This window comes from Euleptes europaea, chromosome 21 (assembly GCF_029931775.1).
Source record: "Euleptes europaea isolate rEulEur1 chromosome 21, rEulEur1.hap1, whole genome shotgun sequence".
In the NCBI taxonomy this organism is placed as follows: domain Eukaryota; kingdom Metazoa; phylum Chordata; class Lepidosauria; order Squamata; family Sphaerodactylidae; genus Euleptes; species Euleptes europaea.
The window spans coordinates 1,237,477-1,255,906 of record NC_079332.1 but is presented as its reverse complement, the minus strand read 5'-3'; the positions used below and the strand labels follow the sequence as shown (position 1 = coordinate 1,255,906).

Here is an 18,430-nt window from a genome sequence, read left to right as displayed (position 1 = left end):
CGGGGCGGGCAGAGGCCCCGGGACAGCATCCCCGGGGTGGCCGCAGACGGGTAGCAGCCCACACGGTAAGGAAGCTGGGCCGGGCAGAAGGGCCCTGGGTGCCCAGCAGCGGGCATACGCTGGCCGGGGCAACAGAGATCCCCGGCTGGTCTGCCCAGGCGGTTCTGGGCCTTAGGGACCAGCTGCAGCAGATGCCCCCCCTTTCCCTGCCTTTCATGAAACCAGCTCACAGATGCACCACCCACCACCACCATGCACACACGCACATACACTGGGAGCAGCTTTGAGGTAAGATCCGTGAGCGGGCACAGAGGAGGGCTTACCCTGCCTGGAAAGGGAGCCGGGCAGAGCCAGGCACTGTCGTGCCGTCCACAGAACTGGCCCACGGGGATTGCAGGGCCAACCGAGCGGCTTCCTGGTCAGCGTGGCCTTTGCAAGCCGGGACAGTAGCAAGGGAAGGGTGGCACGGGTACTCTTCATGGGGCCAGTCGGGTCCCATAGCAGGGGTCACGGTGCTGGGATGGGCATTGGAGCAGGGGGGGAAGTCCCCAGCAAGGGGACCCAAGTCCAAGCAGGGCTCCCTGCCTCTCTGGCTGGAAAAGCGGACTTCCAGAGTGGAGAAAGGAATCCAACAGCCACACCCGAGCTTTATCTGTCTATTATATAGAACTGGGGAGGGGAAATAAGTCCTATTTTTAATGCGTTCCCACTTGTAACCTACACGAGAGGAAACTGGCACACCTACGAAGAAGGCCGCCCTGAAGCATTTTCTACAGAACGCCGACTTATTTCGTTGCTTCGTTTATACCCCGTCTTTCTTCTGAAAGGGGACTCAGCGCCGCCAACGTCGTCCTCTCCAGTTTTACCCTCACAACAAACAACCCTGTGAGGTAGATTAGGCGGAGAGAGAGAGAGAGAGTGAGCAGCCCTAGGCATCCAGCAAGCTTCTGTGGTAGAAGAGGACATTCGAACCTCGGTCTCCCCGACCCTGCTCCGTCACACTGCCCACTGCCCCACGCTGGCTCGGCAGCCAGCCCAGGGTTTTATGGCACACAGAGAGTTTTTCTGCTGAGGGGAAGCCTTCCTTCTCCAAAGAGGGGCTGAAGGGGTCCCGTTTGGAATCCTACCACCAGTGGACGACAACAATCAGCGGGGGTATGCCGGCATCCCCAAATGCCCCCCATTCTCTGACCAGAGCTGGCAAAATGGCATGAATTAAACATGCCTCTCTATATTTTCTTGCCTGGTTAATTCTGCGTCCAAAACCTGAGCGGCAAAGAGTGCAGGAATAGGAAAGAGAGGCTGCCTGGGGAGGCGGAAGGGACAGGAGCCATCAGCCCCTGCCCCCGTCAACCTCTTCTAGCCCCAGCCCACCCACCCAGTTTTCCAAGTCTTCACTCGGCACCCCATGCACGGACCTGCTTCTAGCTGGCCTTTGCTAGAAAACAAAGGCTGGAAGCTTTTTTTTTTTTTTAAGTAAGTAAATGGTGAGATTGCTTGGGTGCCAAATTCTGGGCTGGAGAGTGCGTTGTGAGCCTGTTAGAGCAGGCATGCCCATGTGCAGAATGCACAGCCTGCCTGGGCAGAGGGTTGGGTCTTGCAGGCAGAAGCCCCCAGCCCTGGAAACGCATTTCATGGCCTTTGCATTTCAGGCCGCTGGAGAATGGGGAACCTCCGGGCAGCCCGTCTGCTGCCGATGCTCTTCTTCTTGCCCCTCTTCCTGGCTGCAGAGAGACAGCAAGCAGGTATGGGGAGGCAGGGGGAGAACTGCCCACACCAAAGCCGACTCCGGCTCGGGAAATTCCTGGAGATTTGGGGGCGGTACCTGGGGAGGGGAGGGAGATGAGCAGGGGTGTGAGGGAGTCCACTCTCTGAAGCTGCGGCTTCCTCTGGGGGAAGGTCAGGCCCCACCTAGAAGCCTGCAACCCTAACTTGGCTACCAGAAGCCCTGCCTTCAGGTGGCTGTCGATGCAAATCCGCACAGTCCTATTCTGGGCAGCCAGCTCAGATGACTGGAATACATCTCTTGTCAGTCGCTCTCTTCTGTCAGTCACTCTCTTCTCCCAGCCCCAAAGTTTTCCAAGTGTTCCTGCCACTGGTTTTTCAGTTTGGATTAGTTACCATGCAGTAGAGGTGTTTTAATGCAAACCAGGACCAGTTGCTGTATGTCACAAAGGCATATTTCTACTAGGGACCGTTCAGTCCTTTTTGTGTTTGCAAGTATACAGGGAGAGCAGGCACGGGCAGAGTGTGGCACCCACTCAAATCCCAACTCAGCTCTTCAAGCCCCTTCTAAGCAATCAAAGCAGCCCAAAGCAACCCCCTCCCCTCAGCTCCTGCCTCTGACATTCCCCCAGCCTTTGAACCATCCTGTGGTAGCTAGCAAGTGGGCATGGTCTTGGGCACAGGGTTCCTTTGCAGGGCAGGGCGCCCTTTGAGAAGCCAGACCAGACTCCTGGCAGACTCCTCCGGCCTGACCTCCTTTGCATGCTCTCCCTGCAGGCATCTCTAGCGGCGTGAGCTGCCTGAACAATTACGGGTTTCAGGACCGTAGAGTGGACTGCACCTGGAACCGGAATCAGACGGCAGGAGAGGGAACCTTCTACCTCAGTTTCTCCGAGTAAGGCCAGCCCGTCCAGGCGCCCAGCCTCTGTTGCGGGGGTGGGATGGGGCCCAAGTCCAGAGGCTGCCTGACCATCCGCGTTGAGCACATGCCGCCGGCGAGTCTTTACCTTCCACTGTAGTCAAAGGCAGGCTGAGGGTGGTCATTCTGCATATGTTCAGAGGCGCTCTCCCGTCTGCACGGTCACTTGCTGTGTCGGTCGCCAGGGTCAGAGAAAGATGCTTCTTGTCTTGCTCCCTGCAGCGCCTACCACAAGTTGAGCGACCTCCTCTGCTGGCTCTCAGCCTCCGATGGGCCACAAAATGAGCTCAGCTGCTCTGCGGAGGGACCGGGGCAGTTTGAGGAGAATGATGAATACACAGTCTCCTTGCATGCCTCCAGGGAGAAAGACGTTGTCTACACTGCCTGGGAAGAGACTTATGAGCCCATGCGGAACAGTGAGTGCGCCACAACGGTGCCCAGGGTGGAAGAAGGGGAGGGGGAAAGCTGGAGAGGTCCTGGGCTGCCCCCCCCTCCCCGGGAATGCCGCTCTTGGTTTGAAAACGGTAGAGGCTGCCTTTTCCCAACCGATCTTCTTTCCAGTTAAATGTGATCCGCCCCATGGCGTCTGGAGCAACATGAGTGCCAGCAGGTGTCTGATCGCGTGGGAGAAGCCAGAGGCCTATGAGATTATCTGGGAGGCCTTGCAGTGGCAATTGCAGTTCAGGGCCACCCATGTCCCCTGGGAGGTAAGGAGAAGCCAGGGAGAGGAGGGCCTGTCCAGGGGTCCCCTAAGGAAGGCCCCGCCTGGGGCATCAAGCTCCACCGTGAAGGAAAGCCACCTGGCAGCATTCTCCCAGGCGGGTGGGGCCACGGCTCATGTCTGCCGGCCAGGCCTCATTTCTCCCTCTCCATCCCTGAACAGCAAGCGGAGACCAAGACCGTGGTCACCATAGAAACATGGATGGAAATAGCCGGCTCCGAATTCACGCCAGGCACCAACTACATTGCGCGGGTGCGATGCAAAACACCGGACGATAACGACGCTTACGTCAGCCAGTGGAGCGAGTGGAGTGCCACGACAGAGTGGAGCGTCCCCCCAGGTCTTCTCACAGGGGCCAAGTGGCGGGGGGGGGGGGCTTGAGCTGCTGCCGCAAAGCACACCTGTTAGCACCAGGCCCCACCCTGCCTTTTGCACATGCTCACACACGTGCTCTTCCTTCTGCGTTCCCATTTGGTGTATTCAGTACCTTTCCTAGAGCCAAGGCAGGTGACGTGCCAAACTGAATGCAAATAATGCACACCCTCAGAATCTTTCTTAAATTGTGCTGCCCAAAACTGAACACAATACGCTAGGTGAGGTCCAGATCACGCAAAGTGATGGTATCACTTTGCTCTGCTCTAGTTAGACCTCACCTAGAGTATTGTGTGCAGTTCTGGCCACCACAATTTAAGAAAGATGTAGACAAGCTGGGACGTGTCCAGAGGAGGGCAACAAAGATGGTGAGGGGCCTGGAGACCAAGTCCTAGGAGGAAAGGTTGAAGGAGCTGGGTATGTTTAGCCTGGAGAGGAGAAGACTGAGAGGGCATATCATAATCATGTTCAAGTACTTGAAGGGCTGTCATGTAGAGAGGATGGTGCTTCTCTGCATAGCCCAGGACACGTTCAGTGTGGATCCCGGTCATTCTGCTTCCCTCAGCTGGGAACTCGGCCACCCTGACCCGAAAGGCTCTTCTGGAGCTGAATTCCTGGTCGCCTCCAGCACCGAGGCTGCCCCGTGGCCTTTCTTCCATTGCCTGCTCAGGGTTGTTGCTTGAGGGATGCTCTGGCTCTGTCTGCTCCCAGGACGTTTGCAGCGGGAGGAGTCTGCGGCGCTGCTGGCCGTCTTCGTCTCCGTCCCTCTCTGCCTTGGCGCCCTACTGTTTCTGCTCCTGCTCTCCAGCTTTTACTCAAGGTACAGTGTGGCGAACACTTGTCCCGGCACACGATGCTGCCACCGCTGAGTGGGGTTGATAAGCAACTGCCAGGCCATTCATTCTGTGTTGGGGTTCCCCCCCCCGTCAATATACCTCTAAAGGGCAGTTTCAGAGGGCAGGTGAGCGAGGAGCCCTTAGCAGCAGCTGCTGCAGCAGGCAGTGAGCCAGCTGATGAGTACAGGGGGTGCGCGGAGAAGGAAGCCTCCCCTTCGTTTGTGCTGGCTGACCACCAGGCACGCATGCCTGGGCCATTGGGGCGGGGTGGTGGTGGCTGCTGCTGGCTCAGGAAGTGTGTGCGCCGTTCTGTCTCCCTGCAGGATCAAGAGCCATTGCTTGGCGAACACCCCCAGCCCTGCAGCCTTCTTCCTGCCCCTCTACGCCTCTCACAATGGGAATTTCAAGGTAAAAGCACCCGTCTCCCTGGCCTTAGTGGAGGGGAGCGCCGAGCACCTGCTGAGCAGTAAGGGGGGGTTAGCGATTGCACAAGATGGGCCCCCCACCCATTCTTCTCCAAGTTTTGCTAGCTGGGCAGATGGCACAGGAGCAAGAGTCTTGGGCAGAGTCCTGCTGGCCCACTCCTGCCCAGCAAGATGTCGGTGTCCTCACTGTGGCTACAGCTGGATCTCCCTCTCCTCAACGCCCCGGACGGGTTTCTCATCCCCTTCAGGCTTGGACAGGCATCAAAGAGGGGGACGTGTGGCTGAGAGGCTGCAAGGACGCTGGGCCCAGCACGGCGATCCCGAGGCCCCCGGAGGCCATTTCCCAGCTCTCCTCTGTCAAGCGCATCTCAGGAGTGGAGCTGCCATCAGGGGAGAAGGTCTGCTGCTTGCCAAGTGCCCCGGACCAGCTGGACAAAGCCAGCAACTACGTTGTCATACAAGGGGAAGCCAAGGCCGTGAGCTTGCCTGGAAGAGCTCCTCTCCACCTAGAAAGCCTGAATGCTGCAGGCAGGGTCTTCCTTTATTTGCCCTACAGGAACTCCCTGTTTGCAGAGCAGGATTCCCAGGAGAGAGATTGTCTCCTCCGCCTCTTGCCCCCTGGGTACCAGCGCCCGCTCTGCGGTGCCCGTGTGGTGGATCCTAGAAGGGAGCCCAAGCAGGGCGGAGAGCAGCTCATAACTGCCGGCACAGCTCTCTGCAAGCAGGTTCTGGCTTCCCCCGACTCCTCAGAATAATTGTATCCTGAGAACAGTTACTGAAGGGACAACCCGTTAGGAATGCTGGCTGCTTGCTGATATTCAAAATAGATGGGCTTTGGGCTAAAATGTTTGCGAGCCACCCTTGTTGACCACAGAAACCCCTAGAGCTTACAGAGAGGAGCGAAGAAGTCAAATTGAGCCAGTTTGCACTTTGAGTAGGCTGTGAATTGACTGGTGGAGCAGCTCTGAGTGCCAGAGGTCAGATGTGGAGCAGCGGTTGTGCTGCTTTCTTAGAGGTGTCTGCTTGTTTCCTGTATGAGCTGCATGTGTATTTGCAATAAATCAGGCACGACCAAGGCACAATGGCGTCCCTTTTGCATTCTCTCGCCCACAGCATCGCCCTCGGGCTTCTCATTGTGTGGGGAATGGTGCAAAGTGTAACAGCCCCCCCCCCCAAGGTTTTGCAGAGGTTGCCTGGTCAGCTCTGCCTAGCTCTGTGCCAGCCCTGTTTCTCAAGCGTATCACTTCCGCCCCAGGAGGCTGCAGGCAGGGCTTAATCATCCCCAGTGTTATCTCTGTTCCTTTGATGTGAAGCTCAGATCTGCCACTCAAGTGTTTCCAACAGATATGCCCAAATCACAAGCCAAGATCTAAGCCGAGGCAAGCTGACAGGCATGGATGTCCCAGCACCCACATCCTTGCCACGGGAGCAGCAGCAGCAGCAACTGCAGGCACTAGAAAGCCCCCCCCCCCACGATCAATGGGCAAAGGAGCTCATGGGGGTCAGGCTCTTTTCCCCTGAGCTGCAAAGTTTCCTGTGGGTATGGCTCAGCCTTCCACAATGTTTACACCAAAACTACAATCTCAGCAATTTGCTGCAACCTGAGCAGACAGTCACTCTATGGTAGAGGGAAAATAGGACCCTGTCAATCATTCCAGCACATTTTGAAGGTCTCACAACAGCCCTGTAAGGCAGGCGCATGCATTTTGAACGGGCTTGTGGCTCTGGCGGACAGGCAGCTGCGCGAAGGCAGAAGAGAAGACCGAGAGGGGACATGAGAACCATCTTCAAGTACTTGAAGGGCTGTCCTATAGAGGAGGGTGCCGAGTGGTTTTCTGTTGCTCCAGAAGGTCGGAGCAGAACCAACGGGTTGAAATTAAATCAAAAGTTTCCGTCTAGACATTAGGAAGAATTTTCTGACAGTCAGAGCGGTTCCTCAGAGGAACAGGTTTCCTCGGGAGGTGGTGGGCTCTCCTTCCCTGGAGGTTTTTAAGTAGAGGCTAGGTGGCCATCTGTCAGCAAGGCTGATTCTATGACCTTAGGCAATTCATGGGAGGGAGGGCATCTTGGCCATCCTCTGGGCATGGAGTAGGGGTCACTGGGGGTGTGTGTGGGAGGTAGTTGTGAATTTCCTGCATTGTGCAGGGGGGTTGGACTAGATGACCCCTGGTGGTCCCTTCCAACTCTATGATTCTACGAGGACGCCGAGCCGGGAAAAGCAAAGGAGATGGAGGGGAGGGGCGGAGGGAGCCGCAGCCGGCCGCCGACAGCGACGCACGAGGGGAAGAGCCGACCTTGCAGTGTGGGCGTCTTGGAGGAAGGGCTGCTGCCGCCTCCACGGGCACCGGCCTCCAGCGCTGCCAGGAAGTCCCGCCTTCGGACACGGGCCGCTCTAGCAGTTCTCACGCCTATGGGGGTTCCGCTCCCTGGGGGAAGGAGGAGCGTTCCGGGAAGGAGGGCGGCTCCCGCGCACGCGCAGCGGCGCCTTCCCCGCCCGCCCCCTCAGGGCGCACGCGCGGCGCCGTCTCGCGAGAGCCGCCGCGGCGGGCGAGCGGGCTGAGCGGCGTGCCGCCGGGCCAGTGGCGGGGCGCGGCGCCGGCGGACGTCCCGCCCACCCGGGGCGGAAGGGAGCTTTGTTGTGGCTGACGTCACTCGCGGAGGACGCGGGCGTCCCATCGGGTCGGGCTGTCGGGCGGCGGCGGTGGCGGCGCCGGAGTCGGCCTGGCCGCAGCGGGGCCCCGGCGGAGGCGGCGCCCATGGCCAGCACCGGCAGCCCTCTGGTAGGCCCGCCGCCAGGGAGGCCGCGGAGGACCGGGCGGGCGGGCGGCGGCGCTGCGGCCTCCACGCTTCCTTCCGGGAGGGGGAGGGGTCCATCCGTCGTTGAGGCCGCGCCCCAGACCACCCCCCACCCTCCCCTCCGGGGGGCTCCCCGGGGCCTCCTTGGCCTGGCGCCCGGGGGATCGGAGGCGGCGGAGGGCCTCCCCTGCAGGGAGGGCTTCTTCTCTCCGTTGGGGGGGGGGAGACGGGCGCCGGCCCTTGTTCCGTGGGGCCCTCTTGGGGGGCAAGAGGGGCGCGCGCAGGACACGGCCGCGCCCCTCGCCGCAGGGACGTCAGGGGCAAAAGCTTCCGCCCTGCAGGCGGGTTTGTGGCTGAGCGCCGGAGGATTCGAACTCAGGTCCTTCTCTGCCTGGATCCCCCCCCCCCCAACCTGGGGCTAGTGGGTGCCCCTGCTGCAGTAACTCTCAGGAAAGGGTGACTGCAATGAGGGCTTTTTAAAATTCGGAGGCTGTTGTTTTTAAGTTTTGCCTCTAAAGTGGTAATTGTGCAAACTCTTTCACGATTTTATCGGCTTGGTTTAAAAATTTATTTCATTTTTTTGAAAAAGGTATATTCTGGAGGGGCAGGTTAGTTTTGCTTTTGCTCTGCTGAAATTATATAGTAGGGAGGAAACAACTGATAAAACAAAAAACAACCAAAGGAAGCGAGCAACAATTCAGCCTATTAGAGAATGGTAACCTTGGAAGGGACCCACCAGGGTCATCTAGTCCAGCCTCCTGCACAAGGCAGGAAATTCACAACTGCCTCTCCCCCACCACACGCACCCCCAGTGACCCACTACTGCATGCCTAGAAGATAGCCAAGATGCCCTCCCTCTCATCATCTGCCTAAGGTCATAGAATCAGCATGGCTGACAGATGGCCATCTAGCCTCTGCTTAAAAACCTCCAGGGAAGGAGCGGTGTCCACAAAACTCTTTTTGAACTTGGCCTTCATCTGCTATGCTAGAAGTATAGGAGCCAGGCTGGCTTCATTTAAGAGGGCATTCCATACTTGGAAGCTTGCCCCTGATGAGGGCATCTTGCCTTGCCATGTTTTTAATATAAGAAGCAGGGTCTCTGGAGATGTGCTCCTGTGTGCTTTTCCTGTGTTACACGCTGCTTTTCCAAGGGCCAAGATGCCTGCGTAGATCTACCTTACTTCCTATCCGACCAAGGGAGCGTTGACTCTTGAAATATCACGCAATGAAAATTTTGTTGTGCTCTCGGGTGCTTCTGGGCTTGAAACCTGCTCTTCTGCTGCAGGCCAATGCAGCTACCCACCAGACGCTTAATCCCTTCTGCTGACATTTAGCATCTCTTGACCCTGGGTCTTTGGGATATCGCTCCGTCCCATAAGTGTCAAAGGCTGTGATCCTAAGCACACGTAGTCCCATTGAACTCAGTGGTGCTTGCTTCTGTGTAGATGGGTTTAGGAGACTGTCCGGACTATCAAATTAAATCAAAAGAGTTTCCGTCTAGACATTAGGAGGACTGCTTCCCTCGCTGAGCAGGGTTGATAAGCAACTGCCAGGCCATGCATTCCGTGTTGGGGTTGGAGCGGAAAGAACTGAAGCATCGCATGAGCCAGTGTGGTGTAGTGGTTAAGAGCAGTGGTTTGGAGCAGTGGACTCTGATCTGTAGAACCGGGTTTGATTCCCCGTTCCTCCACATGAGCGGCGGAGGCTAATCTAGTGAACTGGATTTGTTTCCCCGCTCCTCCACACGAAGCCAGCTGGGTGACCTTGGGCAAGTTACAGCTCTGTTAGAGCTCTCTCAGTCCCACCTACCTCACAGGGGAGTTGTGGGGAGGGGAAGGAAAGGTGATTGTAAGCCTGTTTGAGTCTCCCTTAAGAGGTAGAGAAAGTCAGCATATAAAAACCAACTCTTCTTCTTTTGAAACTCATGCACAGAATGTCTGTTATCAGCTCACCTTTTGTGCTTGTTTAATGCCCTGCAAGATTGGCGGGACGGGTGGGCTTCAGCTGCGTGTGAGCACGCCGGCCCTTGTAACAGAAAATGAAAGTGTGTGTGTGGGGAGGGGGGCTTCTGGGGCGTGGCATGTTTTTGAGATGTGCCATCCTGGAGACTGACAGCTCTGCCCTCTCTTCTACCCCTGCAGTACGATGCCGTTCCCATCCAGTCCAGTGTGGTTCTGTGTTCCTGCCCGTCCCCATCAATGGTGAGGAACCAGGCAGATTCCAGCTCTCCGCCTGTTGCTGCCCCCTGTGGCCGCAGACAGGGGATGAACATGGAGAGCACCACAGCTGAGCCAAGGGCCACTCCGAAGTCTTTGCAGCAGCCTTCGCAGCCACGGAAGAAACGCCCGGAGGACTTCAAGTTTGGGAAGATTCTGGGCGAAGGGTCTTTCTCTACGGTGAGTATCAGCAGCAGGTGTCTGATGCTGAAGGTGTGGCACATGAGCCTCATGGAACCGTGTTTGTACTACCCCAGGAAGAGCCCCCTCCCTCCTCCTCCAACAGACATGAAGGGAATAATGCAGCCAACCGGCCTGTCCTGTTGTTGTGGCCATAGCTCCCCGCCCAAGGCCCATGCCAGACGAAGTGGGCTTTTCTGTTACGACCAGGGCATTCCCTGGGCATCTACGGCCTCACTCCGGGTTTTGTTTTCCAAAAGCTGCTCCTTTCCTCCCTGCAGGCTTGCCAAAGGAGCAGAGGCGTGCTGTGGCTTCCTTTTTTCTCTTACGTGCCCCAGAGGTCTCGTGGTTCCCTAGAACTGCTAAAAGGACTTCTGGGTTGTTGTTCTCTTCTGAATATGTTTAGGGTGCTGCTTGCAAGGAGGAGGGAGGAAGCTGTTTGGAGCAAGCCCCTTTGGCCTGCGGGTGGCAGGATGGGACAGGCTCGTGTGAGAAATGAGCCGCCTGGCTGCCCTCCCTGCTTGCTGGCTGGGGACGAAGCAGCCAGTGCGGTTCCAGTCTCTTCCTGAGGCTGATGCTGCAGCGCCTGAAGGCCCTGACTCTGTACCAGTCACAGTGGGGAGGATTTTTGTTCTCTTGTCCTGCCCCCCACCAAAGTTCCAAAATACTCCTCTCCCTCCTCCCCTGCGTGTTTTGGAAGCTGGCCCTGTGCTGCCTCTATTCTCCCTGCCTGCCCTGCTGAGCCCAGTGGGTCGAGCGTGTGCTTCTCACAGGGGCTCAAGCCCCAGAGGCTGTTTGCGTTGCGAGCTCCACACAGCCGCCTCTTGCCCCTCATGCTCCTCCATGTTGAAAGAGTCCTTTCTTCCCTTACGCAGGTCGTTCTGGCCAGGGAATTGGCCACCTCCAGAGAGTATGCTGGTGAGTAGCTTTTTCCTCCTCTGGGGCTGGGTTGTGAGGTAGACTTCCTTACCCTCTTGTGGGGAAACGCAAGGAGGATTTGGGCCTCAAGGGCTGCCACGTGCCGGTCACCTTTGTCTGTAGTCAACCGGAATGTCTTTGTCTTTCCCCAAGTTAAAATTCTGGAGAAGCGTCATATCATCAAAGAGAACAAGGTGCCGTACGTGACCCGCGAGAGAGACGTCATGTCGCGCCTGGATCACCCTTTCTTTGTCAAGCTCTACTTCACGTTTCAGGACGATGAGAAGCTCTGTATCCTTTGGATGACACCGCTTGCAGGGAATAGTTTTATTTCTGGAATATTTTCTGGTGTAAGGAATGAGGGAAGAAATGGAGTGTTGCATTCTCCGTTGCGCCATCCCCAGAGATGTAATCTGTAATCACTCTTGGAGTAGCAGCTGGTCTTCTTGATTTGGGGTACAGGCGCAAAATGCCTTCCAGTGCTGGGTCTTATGAATTCCGCCTGTAGGGAAGGGTTTAGGGTTCTTGGCTTTGACCCTGGCCCGTACCCTCTGCCACGCGGCTCTCTGGTCTGGAAGGACGGTCCATTTTCATTAGGAATCTGCAGGTTCGGCAAGAGTCCTTAACGCTAGTTTCAGACTTTGGCCTCAGCTATGCCAAAAACGGGGAGCTCTTAAAATATATCCGCAAGATCGGCTCCTTCGATGAGACCTGCACCAGGTTTTATACTGCTGAAATGGTGTCTGCGTTAGAGTATTTGCACGGGAAGGGAATTATTCACAGGTAAGGTTATGAATTTGAATTACTGTAATTTCTGGTGTGTATTGTGCTTTGGTGCAGATGGTGCTTCAGGGGGCTCAGGATTCCATGGAAACTGACATTCCTGGGCTCGTGAAGACTTCACTGCCTCGACACTGATTGTTTCCCTTTAGAAACAATATACTGATAGATGCGTGAAATGAGTGATGTTCTTCCCGAAAGCTTGTGCTGTTCCATTTCAGCTTTCATGAGTGTGCTTCAAGTCTCCCCCCACCCTTTACCGCTGTGGGCTGAATATAGAATCTCTGGCGCTCCCTGGCCGTATTTTGAACACCCACAGATGTCTGTGTTACTCCTTGGTTACACTTCAACAACCCATTTTCTGTGAATTTTGCCTCCTTTGTGTTCTGCGCCCCGTAGCTTGCCTGCCTTCCCACTCTGCCTGCTGGCCCCTCTGTTTCCTTGGCCTCATCTCCCCTCCATTTCCCCCTTTCCCTTCATTATGGCGCCTCTTGCTCAGCTAGGCTCTCCCCTGCCCCCCCCACCTTTCCTCTCTTTGCTGTACGCCACTGAATCAGCACATTTGGCTTCTGCTGACACAACAATTCTGTATGTCTGTCCATCCAGTTAGATTTTTATCCTGACATTCTTCCAGAGAGCTCGGGGGCGGCATGCGCTGTTTTCTCTGCCGCTATTTCATCTGCTTCACACAGGGGCATCTGATGTGGGCAGGCCGTGTGGCGAGGCTGGGTAGGCACACTGGGACTCATTTGCCAGCTCCCTCGGAATCCCGGGAGAGGAGGAGCAATACAGCTGCAGGGAGACCAGCCTCTTTCCATCCCCAGCCTGGCCTTTGAAGGGCCTGGAGGCCCCTCCTTCTGTTACCTCGGTGACGTGGAAGCTGCTGCAGCAGACAACCCTCCCATGTTGTTCCCAGGGTCGTGCAAGGAGCCCTGGACTGGGGCTCCTTGCACGACCCTGCATGGGGGCCATTGTCATAGGAGGTGGGAGTAGAATATGGGCTGATGTAAATGCCTAATAAAGGTGATGATGATGATGATGATAATGAATATATTCTCCTCCCTCTGTGCGTGGGCTTTGTAAGTGACCCCCGTCCGTGTGGGGAGGGGCTGTTCTGCAGGGGGGGCCCTCCTGCTAGAGCTGTGTCAGGAAGAGAGTTGTTCTCACAAAGAGGTGAAAAGAGCAGGGGGAGGCATTTGGCATGTCCTGGGGTGGGAGCACAGACCGGGAAGGAGCTTCAGCTGGCTTTATGTGGTGCGGGTCTGGTGTAAACCCAACTCTGCCTTTCCAGGGACCTCAAGCCAGAGAACATCTTGCTCAACGGAGAGATGCACATTCAGATCACAGACTTTGGGACTGCAAAAGTATTATCTGCAGACAGTAAACAAGGTACAGTCACTCTTCGAGTTCCTCTGAAGCATCCTTCTGGGCCGGCAGGTCTTCCCGTTGCAGTCTTCACCACGACAGTCTCAGTGGGATTTATGTCGGCTGTCTTCTGAATCCTTATGGTGGAAAATTAAATCCAGTTTAGTGAAACCCAGGAGCTTGGAGAATCAGGACTGCTTCGAACTGCTGGAGCCGTCGGTGGGCACAGAGAGGAGGGAGCTGGAGCCGTCTGGGGGCTTTCGGGTGGAGGAAGTTGTGCTTGCCGGTGCAATATTCTCTCTGTTGATAAGCCCCAGGGAGTCAAATCTAAAATCAGCTCTCTTGTTCTTGGTGCCCTTTGAATGGCGTCGCTGAACTGCATGTCCTGTTTGCAAGCCACCGGGCAAGTCTTCAGTAGGGTCTTAAAGCGTTTGGAAGTCCAAAAGCTCAGCTCTCGGTTTCTTCTTCTTCTTTTTCCAGCACGGGCAAACTCCTTTGTCGGGACGGCGCAGTACGTGTCTCCGGAGTTGCTGACGGAGAAGTCGGCCTGCAAAAGGTGAGCAGCTGGTGAGATTTGGGGGGCTTTGCAAAACCGGGTAGAGGAAGGGAGTGTTTAGCAAGCTCTTATCAGCCGTTTCCACGGTGGAGCGCCTCATGCTCTGAAGCACTTGTCAGTGTCCCCACTGAAATGTTTTCACCAGCGTTAGGCCCTCAAGTGAAAACAGTGATTTGAGTGGACTTTCTCATTGGTTTTGTAGAGCTGAAGGTATTCAAATCTCCAAACGCTAATGAACGCAAGGGGTTCCCAGGCTGCAGGAGATCATGTGAACGTTGGTGTTCTGTCTCCAGCCCGTTTAGATATTACGTTAAGCAGTTGGGAAGCCCCTTGCCGCCACCTGCGCAGGGGCTTCTTCTATGAAATACCCCTGAAATGCTCTTCGGTCTCTTTGACTCGATTGTCGCGTGGCTGAAGTCCTCCGGTGCTGCCTCCTCTGTCTTGGAAGCATTGTGCCATGGAGGAGAGGGAGATCTCAGTCGTGCTTTCCTTGGAGGGAAGCGCAGGGGGACCCCCCTATGCCTGGGAGTTTTTCCTTTCCCTTGGTCTCCATCAACAGAATGAGTTCTACTTTGGGCCTTTGTAATTGGCAGAGGCTGAAGTCAACAATTGGCAGCACGGTACTTCTGCACAGGGTGAATCATGTGTTCGTTCTCTCTCTCTCTCTCTCTCTCTTACACACACACATGCACATTCCTTCTCCTCCGTGTCTTGATGAAGCTCTGATCTGTGGGCTCTTGGCTGCATCATATATCAGCTGGTAGCCGGTCTGCCACCATTCCGAGCTGGGTAAGAGACTTCGGACTTCATGTAACTTCTTTTGTTTTTTGGTTAGGTGCTGTTGATTTAAACTCCAGGGTTTGGGTACTATTTGGGCTGTAAGTAAGTATGGGTTGACTCTGTGCAGACTTTGGCATTGGCCAAGGAGCAGTTCTTATCTGCTGTCAAGAATGACGCCTAGAGCACTCTGAAGAGAATGACACAGTCCTCAGTTAATGAACCACAAAATGTACATCCTGGCAAACTCCTGAGCCTTTTCGTTCTGTTCTTCCCTGACTCCTGGAAATTGGTTCTGATCCTATTCTCCCATTTATTAAGATGTGGTTTATGACGAAGTCCCTGTTTCCTCAAAGTTTGGGATAAATTACACATGCATCTTCGTAGAGTTCTTATCTCATAGTCCTGATGCTCTTTATGCAGGGAATTTGCTTTCTTCTGCAGTTGGTTGCTTGTCCTTCTGGTTAATAGTTTATCCCTCCTGTTCTTTGTCTGTCTTTTTCTCTTCCCAAGGGGAGCTTGGACAGACACACACACGAACAAACCCCCGCTGGGCTGACTTATGAAGGGAGATGCTTGCAAAAATGTCACAGTGTCTTTTTTTGTCTTTTTTACAGAAATGAGTATCTTATATTTCAAAAGATAATCAAATTGGAGTATGAATTCCCAGAGAAGTTCTTTCCGAAGGCAAAAGATCTCGTAGAAAAGCTTTTGGTAAATGGTTTTTCTTTTCATCGTCACAGACGTGTCACGTTTCAGCTTCCAGCCAGTCTGTTTTTGGGGCCCAGATCACCATTGAGAAGTGACCAGAGAAGGCTGGGCAGCTCTTCCAAATGCAGTGGCCCCTGCCTGGGACCTCCCCCCCTCCCCTGGCCCCACCACCCCAGGCCCTTTCCCCTGAGGTTCCCTGTCAAGCTGGCCTCCCGCTTCCTCCCAACCCTCCATCTCTGCTCCCTCGGGTGCCTGCTTTCCAGCCCCTGCCTTCAGTCACCTTCTGTGTAGCACTCCCTTCTCCCTGACTGCAGGTTGGCAGCTCCTGCCAGCCCCTTCCTCCATGGTGACCTCTTGGCATGGAACGTTTCCTCAGTATTGTCCCTGGCAATGTTTTCAGGTTCTAGATGCAACCAAGAGGCTGGGCTGCGAAGAAATGGGAGGGTACGAACCCCTGAAGGCCCACCCGTTCTTCGATTCCATCACCTGGGAGAACCTGCACCACCAGACGCCTCCCAAACTGACGGCCTACTTGCCTGCCATGTCAGAAGATGACGAGGACTGCTACGGAAACGTAAGTCTCCATCTTGACCTGGAGGTTAGTCCTCCCCTGCAGAGGCCATTGAGGGGCCGTGAGTGGCGGCGGCCAGGCCGTTTCTCTGCCTGCTGGTTTTGAGCAAGGGGGCTGCCCCATACGCCCCGAGTGGGGACTTCTCTTGGTCCCTCCTTCCCTCCTGCTCCAGGGAAGGGCCCTGCATCCTTGAAGGGGAGAGTCAGCCTGCAACTCTTGGCTCCTCCACCCCTCCCCACAGCTGTGAGGGCTGCCTCTCACTGGTGCCACGATGGGAGCAGAGAGCGTCTCTCCGGGTGGCCCCGAAGGTGCTGGGGGGAAGCGGAGCTTTTCCGGAGGGACTCTTTGCTCACAGTCCTGGGTTAGAAGGCAGAGGCGAAGAAGACTTTGCACAGGGACGCCAGGAGGGTTCTCTCCGGTGTGTTTTGCAGTACGACAATCTCCTGAGCCAGTTCGGCTGCCTGCAAGTGTCCGGCTCTGCCTCGTCTCAGTCGCTGTCTGCCCTGGAGCCCGGCCCACCACCCATGTCCGGCAATAATATAGAGCAATACATTCACGACCTCGACAACAATTCCTTTGAGCTGGACCTCCAGTTCTCCGAAGAAGAAAAAAGGTTGCTGTTGGCAAAACAGGCTGGCGGAAACCCCTGGTGAGCCTGGGGGCCGGAGCGGCTGGCCCCTTCCCATGGGAGGAGTGGCTGCTTTGGGGGGTTGGGGTGTCTGAGATAAAAACCAAGCAGCGCATCCTCATGCAGCACATTGGGGACTCAAAGTGGTGTCTTGCACCAGGCCGGCAGCTGGCTTAGACATCTGAAAGGGGGTCTGGCCGAGGAAGAGCTGTCAGCGGGGCCACTTGGGAAAGGGCCCATCGCACCTTGGGGTCGAGGCTTTCTGCAACATTGTGCCCTGCTGGTTGGGCCTTGTGGGGAGGGACTGCTGGGCTGGATGGGTGCTCTGGGGTCCGATCCAGGGTGATCTGCTCAGACTGTCAGAGCTGCCATGGGGGGGTGCATCTGCTCCTCCACCGTCAGCCCCAATTGCTGCACTGCAGGCCCCTCCGGAGGGTGGGAACGTGGCCCAGGATGGAGCACGCCCTTTGCTCGCAGGAGCTTCAGACTCCATCCTCTCCAGTCCAAGGGTCTTGGGCATGGTTTTAGAGAGCGACGGCCCATCTCGGTAGGCTGTGCTGGCCCAGCTGCTTCTGGTGTTCACCCCACCCCCGAGGAGTTGTTGACTTCAGCCGGCTGGGAGTGGCTTGGAAATGAGCCAAGCCCCGGGTTTGTCTCCCCAGGCATCCGTTTGTAGAGAACAATTTAATCCTGAAAATGGGGCCGGTGGACAAGAGGAAGGTGAGTCCTTTTCCCCCTATGCTTGGAGTCTGGTTTGGGCGGAGACGGGCGCTGCCAATTCTTCTGGCAGTGAGGCAGCACGTAAAAGCTTCTTTTAAAGGGCAAAGGGGTCCCAAGAGCGGGGGCAGGCTGTAGAGTGAAAATAGCTGATTCTCTCTCTCTCTCTGCGTCAGGGTCTGTTTGCTCGGCGGCGGCAGCTGCTTCTCACGGAAGGACCCCACTTGTACTACGTAGACCCTGTCAACAAAGTTCTGAAAGGGGAAATTCCGTGGTCGCTCGAGCTACGGCCAGAAGCCAAGAACTTTAAGACCTTTTTCGTTCACACAGTGAGTGGGGCGTGCCTTGGGCCAGTTGCAGTAGGCCAAAGGGTGTTCTTGAGAGATCTGGTCGAGTTGCTACTTATAAACAGTTAGCAGGGGCCATGTTGAGAGAGGCTCTCTCAGAAGCAGAGGAATGGGAAACTGGAGAGCCGCTGGGGTCTCTCTTTCCTCCCAGCTTGAGCTGGCGTGGCTCTCCAGGCGGGGACGGGGCCGCTATGTCACAGAGTGCCTGGCTGCACGTCTGGCACGGAAGGAGCTTACCGGGCTTCATCCTTACGTGGTGGGGATGGGTGTCCTCTTTTGCCACCTGAGTTTGCCTGCCGCGTTGTCCTCAGAGCTGGCGGACAGATGTTTAACTGTCAGTTTCCTTCCAGCCTAACAGGACGTATTACCTGATGGACCCAAGCGGGAACGCGCACAAATGGTGCAAAAAGATCCACGAAGTCTGGCGGCACAGATACCACCAGAACGCTGCGAAATGAAGCTGCTCTCCGGCACCCCGTCTCCCTCCGTGCTGCTAGAGCGCCACATGCCACGGCCAGCAGACCCTCCCAGCCCGCCACCAGGGGGAGCCGCCCGCCCAGACTAATTTCCTCCCTAAGGGAAAAACCAGCCCACAGGGTTCAGGGTGGCTTTGCTTGCTTTTCGGCGTCTTCTGAGGCTTCCACGTCCTCCGCTGCAGTCAGTGACCCAGCTTGTTTTCTCGCGTGCCCTTCAGCTCTGTTTCTGCTGCAAAGGAGGGGGTCTTGGCGTAGCCGGCTGTGGTGTTGGTCAGCTAAGCGAGGCACGTCTCATCTAATCCACGGGCGCAGGCCAGGTCCTGTCGGGGCCGGAAGAAGACTGTGCAACCCAACCGTCTTTCATCAGGGAGCTTGGAGGGGGCCTTCCTGTGGG

At 56.1% G+C, this 18,430-nt stretch overlaps 1 protein-coding gene across 1 annotated transcript; it reads left to right on the top strand.

Annotated features, from left to right (window-relative positions):
• Window positions 1-7,736: 7,736 nt before the first annotated feature.
• Window positions 7,737-18,022, top strand: PDPK1 (3-phosphoinositide dependent protein kinase 1). Its single transcript, XM_056866243.1, has 14 exons — window positions 7,737-7,778; window positions 9,936-10,190; window positions 11,066-11,108; window positions 11,262-11,399; window positions 11,747-11,891; window positions 13,180-13,277; window positions 13,734-13,809; window positions 14,530-14,598; window positions 15,204-15,300; window positions 15,698-15,871; window positions 16,300-16,517; window positions 17,159-17,216; window positions 17,390-17,542; window positions 17,911-18,022. Exons 1-14 carry the CDS (start codon window positions 7,755-7,757, stop codon window positions 18,016-18,018), a joined length of 1,656 nt encoding a protein of 551 aa, XP_056722221.1. The 5' UTR covers window positions 7,737-7,754; the 3' UTR covers window positions 18,019-18,022.
• The last annotated feature ends 408 nt before the right edge of the window (window positions 18,023-18,430 follow it).

Bases quoted from the DNA above. Each gene is read 5' to 3' on its own strand.
- PDPK1 (XM_056866243.1), top strand. From the start codon at position 7,755: ATGGCCAGCACCGGCAGCCCTCTG. The intron at 10,191-11,065 runs GTGAGTATCAGC...TCCCTTACGCAG, and splicing joins GCGAAGGGTCTTTCTCTACG to GTCGTTCTGGCCAGGGAATT. The intron at 17,217-17,389 runs GTGAGTCCTTTT...TCTCTGCGTCAG, and splicing joins GGCCGGTGGACAAGAGGAAG to GGTCTGTTTGCTCGGCGGCG.